Source organism: Sapajus apella, unplaced genomic scaffold (assembly GCF_009761245.1).
Source record: "Sapajus apella isolate SASKATOON/1434 unplaced genomic scaffold, GSC_monkey_1.0 scaffold1246, whole genome shotgun sequence".
Taxonomy (NCBI): domain Eukaryota; kingdom Metazoa; phylum Chordata; class Mammalia; order Primates; family Cebidae; genus Sapajus; species Sapajus apella.
Window position 1 is genome coordinate 2,022 of NW_022438172.1, and position 5,492 is coordinate 7,513.

Below are 5,492 nucleotides of genomic sequence, written 5' to 3' on the forward strand. Positions count from 1 at the left end.
TTTATTTTATGCCTTTGAATTGGTTGTAATTTGGAGGTCTTTTCCAATTCTGAGATGCTTAAAATTCTCTAGTCATTTATATTTTACATTCATGAATTCACTGTCTTCAGGCAAACTTATAAAGTTTTAGGAATTTAAGCTCTATGAGGTTTGAAGTTTCAATCCAATATTTTTTTCCAGATGAATATCCACTTATGGAAGTCTTTTCATTGTATACATGTACAGGTTATTTGATTTCAGAGGAAGTCACGATATGTCATTTTACTGAGTGCTACTAAATGTTTCCTTTCTTACTTAGATTTCTCATACGCATAAGAAAGAAAAGGATCTCTTGTATGAAAATTGCATGTTGCAGGAAGAAATTGCCTTGCTGAGACTGGAAATAGATACAATAACAAATCAGAATCAGCAAAAGGAGAAGAAATATTTTGAGGACATTGAAGTTGTGAAAGAAAATAATGATAACCTTCAAAAAATTATTAAACTAAATGAGGAAACATTAACAAAAACAATAGTTCAGTACAGTGGACAACTGAACGATTTGGCAGCTGAGAACAAAATACTCAATTCTGAACTGGAGAATGAAAAACAAAACCAAGAAAGACTGGAAATAGAAATGGAATCATACCATTGTAGACTGGCTGCTGCCCTTCGTGATTGTGATCAAAGTCAGACACAAAGAGACCTAAACCTTCATTTCCAGAGAATAAGACAAGAGTGGATTGATTTACAGGACAAAATGAAGGCTGATATGTCTGACCACCTACAAGCTACGAATGAGATTCTTTCTGAAAAACTTTCTAATGTTGAAAATAAAATCAACAGCCTACAGATTCAGCTCCATAACACAACAGATGCTGTTGAAGAAAAGAATTTGACTTTGGAAGGTGTGCGAAGAGACCTCAGCCAAACACAGTGTCAGAAGAAAGAAATTGAACAAATGTACCAAACTGAACAAAGCAAACTGAAGAAATCCATTGCAAAGCAGGAATCTGTAGAGGAGAGATTATTTCAACTACAAAATGAAAATACATTGCTTCGACAGCAACTGGATGATGCTCACAAGAAAGTGAACAGACAAGAAAAGACAATCAGTACTCTCCATGACCAGTTTCAGGCTGTTGCCAGAAATCTTCGAGCTGAGAGTGAAAAGCAGAGTCTTCCACTACAAGAGAAGAGCAAGGAATTGCTGGATAAATGTAATTATTTTAAAAAAAGCATGGATCAATGTGAGAAAGAGAAACCAGGAAGAAAAGTAAGTGTTAAGAAAGATAAATATTTTTCAACCTTCCTAAAAGAAAATTTAAAGTAATATTTGATTATGGCTAAATGTTTTATCTAGCTGAATATAAAAATATACAGATCATAAATGTATTTGCTGTTAAAACTGAAAGATACTTTACTTTGAGTAAAGAAATTAGGTCACCTATGAAATTTTAAGCTCAGTTACAGTGTTAACAGGTACAGATTAACATTCATAATGTAGTCTTATGCTGCTGAAATGATCATGGCAATGCCTTTATATGGCCATGTTTGAAGACCATGATGAAGCAGATAAACAGAAATGCTTATACCTGACATGAGTATTTTGAAATTAAGATTTAGTTAGGAGGGTTACTTTGACCATTAATTCCAGATTTTCCAGGTGAACTGAAGTATACTGCTATACTTCAGTGTATATTTCCACAATACTTTTCCTTCAGTAGTTTTGTAATGCATTTAAGTTGGTATAATTTTATTTTTATTCATATCAATTTGACTTAAATCTGAGATGATTTCAGTCTCAAATTACTTGTTATGACCTCTCAATTCTTTAAAGGCATTTACTTTTTCATAAATCATAATTTGGGGCAGATGTGAATTTCAGCAAAGCTATGTTAGATTTAATCTTACCACTGGTATTTATAATTTACTTTGAATGTTTTTATAAACAATTTGCTCATAATTTTCATTTCAAGGCTCACTGCCTGTCATTTGGATATAACTTTGACCAGTACAAAGGTAACTGGGTTTATCCGTGATTTATTTGTTTGGCATTGAGTCCCCATTTTTAAACTAATGAGAGGTGGCAGGATTCCCATATAGCGAGAATGAACTGAGTAGGGGAGACCCTTGTAGAAGCTGAGGTCAGGAGGGAGGTAAAGGCCAGGTTACCCAGGGCCTCAAAGGCCATTGGAATTTTACTTGTATTCTGAGATAGGAATCTTTTGGAAGGATCTGAGCAGGCAGCTGAATATGCAAGGAACTCTGAAGTTGATTGGAGCTTCTAATAAAAAAGAGGGAAAACATGTCACAGTGTGGGATGTACCACCAGCAGCCCCAACCACATACGGATTTCTTTTTGAGACTTCAGTAGGATGTTAAGCATTGCAGATGTTTCAGGGATGAGTGAACAGTGGGCTGAATCTATCGTCTAAGTTAACAGAAAACTGATTTGGCAGAAAGATAGCACCTTCTGTGTCCTTAACTGAATTCAGTAATAAACAAGAATGTGTGCACATGAGGAAAAGGTGCATCCATATATGTGTTGATGTTTTTCAAAGTGTATATGTTAGAGTTAAATCTTATTACCATAATTTAATAATAAGGTGATTTATAAAATCAGTAGCAAAAATACTTTCACAGGTAGTTATGAGACAACTCCAACTAGAATGGACTGATCCCCTAAAACAACAACCAACAGCAGAGGCTGCATCATTTAATTTAGATGAGACACAGGATTCAAAGAAGAAATCGGGTCAAATCAGCAGTGAAGTATGTATGAAACCTAACATGTCTACAGTTAATCTATAGGTGGTGAAATAGTGTCAAATGTTTTAGGATACTAACTGAAGTGGATAGCTTTCTTTTGTATTTTTATCATAATTTGTTTTATAATTTTATTATCTTTATAATGCACTTGTTTCTTAATCTCTGGCTTTCATTCTCTCCTTTTCTCCTGATAAGTACATACATTTTTAAAATAAGGATCATTTCCAAAGATCCTTAGGAAAGTTGGGAATTATTAGTATTCCTCACAGAAGTTGAGAGGCTTTTTTTTTTTTCTGTGAAGTATTTTTTAGTGATTTCTCTATTGCCATGGTTAGGCAAGCCAGATTAAATCATAGGATAATGTTTAACAGAATGTTTCAGAAATTGTCTTATTTCTTATCTTTACTTTTGTGAATGGGTACAGAATCTGTGTATATTTATTTCATGAATTTCAGGATAACTTGTACAGAAAGGCCACAGTACTGTTCTCCAAAATGCAAATATTTTAATTTAAAAACTATTTGAAATGTTAGGCACTTCCTTCATTTTCCTTTCATTTTAAATATATTGTGCTTTTTTACAAATCACCTATAGTATGTACATCCAAAGTAGAGAATTCAGAGATGTATCTAGATCCTACCACTGAATTTTTTAAAAAAACTTTACTGAGACAAAATTCTTATACCACACAGTTTACCCATTGAACGTGTACAAATTCATAGTCTCTTAGTATAGTCACAGAGTTGCATAACCATCGCCATCATCAATTGTAGGACACTTTCATGACCCTGAAAAGAACCAGCAATCTATTTTGTTTCCATAGATTAGCCCATTCTGGGCACCGCATATCAACTGGATCACACCATATGTGGTGGTCTTTTGCGACTGGCTTCGTCTACTTAGCGTAACATTTTAAAGGTTCGTTGTGTTGTAACGTGTATCAGTACTTAATTTCATCTTTCTGCTGAGTATTGTTCCACTGTATGGACATGCCACTCATTTTATTTAGCCATTTATCAGTTGATGGACCTTTGGGTTGTTGCCATGTTTTGGCTATTAATCATGCTGCTGTGAACTTTTCTGTACAAGTTTTTGTGTTTGCGTATGTGTTCTTCTCTTGGGTATATACTTAGGAGTTGAATTTCTGGGTCATACAGTAACTCTATGCTTAAGCTTTTGAGGAGCTGACAGTCTGCTTTTCAAAGTGGTTGCGCCATTTTACATTCTCATCAGCATTGTATGAGGGTTCTAACTTCTCCACATCTTTGCCAACATTTTTCATATTTTTGATTGAAAAAGGATTCCAACCCAGAGGTATAAAGTGGTATCATGTCATTGTGGTTCTGATTCACATTTCCCTATTGATGAATGACTTTAAGCCTTTTTTTATGTGCTTATGAGCCATTTGTATACCTTCTTTGGGAAATGTCTATTCAAATCATTTGCCCACTCTAAAATTGGGTTATCTTAAATTTCTGAATTTTAAGAGCTCTTTATATACTCTAGGTGTAAGTCCCTTATCAGATATATTGTTTCCAAATATTTTCAATGGCTTTCCTTTTTACTTTCTTTCTTATGATTTATTATGTTTTTAAAATGTATATAATTTTAAGTTGTAGAGAGAAGGTCTCACTATGCTGCCCAGGCTGATCTTGAACTCCTGAGCTCAAGCAATCCTCCCACCTTGGCCTCCCAAAATGTTGGGATTACAGGTGTGAGCACCATGCGCAGCCTCCTTTTCACTTTCTTAATGGTCTCCGTTCAAGCACAGAAGTTTCGCATTTTGATGAAGTCCAGTTAATGTATTTTTCTGCAGTCACAAAGATCTATGGCTACGTGTTCTCCTAGGAGTTTTATAATTTTAGTTCTTACATTCAGTGGTTCTATTTTGTTACTTTTGTATATGACATTTGGTGGAAATCCACCTTCATTCTTTTGCACGTTGTCCCAGCACCATTTGTTGAAATATCTATTCGTTTTTCATTTACTTTTTTTATACTCTTGTTGAAAATCAGTTGACCATAAAAATGTAGGTTTGTTTTTGGATTCTCAATTTTAATATGTTGAGCCAGTACCAAATCACATTTATGGAGAATTCATTTTCAGTCCTGTTGCTTATTACGAGTTGTCTTATGTAAGAATAGAAATTCAAGTAGTAGAATGTCTTTAATTTCACTTTTTGCTTCTTGAAGGAGTGTATGGCCAGCTTATGCCTTGCTGACTCCATGACATGATGAGAGTCAGGCTTACAAAGACAGATCCCATTAATTTTTTTTCTCCAGTCACACCTTTTGTCTCTCACCCAGTGCCTCTCTCTTCACTCCCATTTCCATCAAATCTTGGCCACAGGATCTGCTGACTGCATCTACTATTTGTTGCATTATGTTTTATTAGGTCGTTATAAGTCATGGAGTCATGTGTAGATTTGAACTATCTATGAAGCTCAAGATTAAGTCTGGGCTGTCATCTTTCCTCATTGGAAACTGAGCTAATTTATCATGTTGCAGTTCACAGTTAGATCCTCTTTTGACCTAGCACCTGGCTCTCTTACACAACCCGAGGGCTGAATCCTCTTCTTGGCACAGATCCTACATTCTGAGAAACCAGAGTTCCCTGCATTTACCTCCTTTTGCTTAAATGGAGATGCGTAGCTATGCTTTTCTAGCTCAGTACATAATTCATTGAATAAATACTTCAACCTATTCAAAGAACAACTTCCAGGAGTGCAGCAGCTGGAAATC

The 5,492-nt window shown here is 35.0% G+C and overlaps 1 protein-coding gene across 2 annotated transcripts; it reads left to right on the top strand.

The window, feature by feature from the left end:
• Nucleotides 1-295: 295 nt before the first annotated feature.
• On the top strand, nt 296-4,321 carry LOC116546709 (coiled-coil domain-containing protein 144A-like). Of its 2 annotated transcripts, none has more exons than XM_032272898.1 (2): nt 296-1,182; nt 2,626-2,698. In XM_032272898.1, exons 1-2 carry the CDS (start codon nt 347-349, stop codon nt 2,627-2,629), a joined length of 840 nt encoding a protein of 279 aa, XP_032128789.1. In that variant the 5' UTR covers nt 296-346; the 3' UTR covers nt 2,630-2,698. The 2 variants fall into 2 exon arrangements, with proteins under 2 accessions (XP_032128789.1, XP_032128788.1); XM_032272897.1 differs by having other exon boundaries at nt 297-1,255; nt 2,626-4,321.
• Nucleotides 4,322-5,492: the final 1,171 nt, after the last annotated feature.

Coding starts and splice junctions, on each gene's coding strand:
- LOC116546709 (XM_032272897.1), top strand. CDS start 347: ATGTTGCAGGAAGAAATTGCCTTGCTGAGACTGGAAATAGATACAATA. Junction 1,256..2,625: donor AAGAGAAACCAGGAAGAAAA/GTAAGTGTTAAG, acceptor ATACTTTCACAG/GTAGTTATGAGACAACTCCA.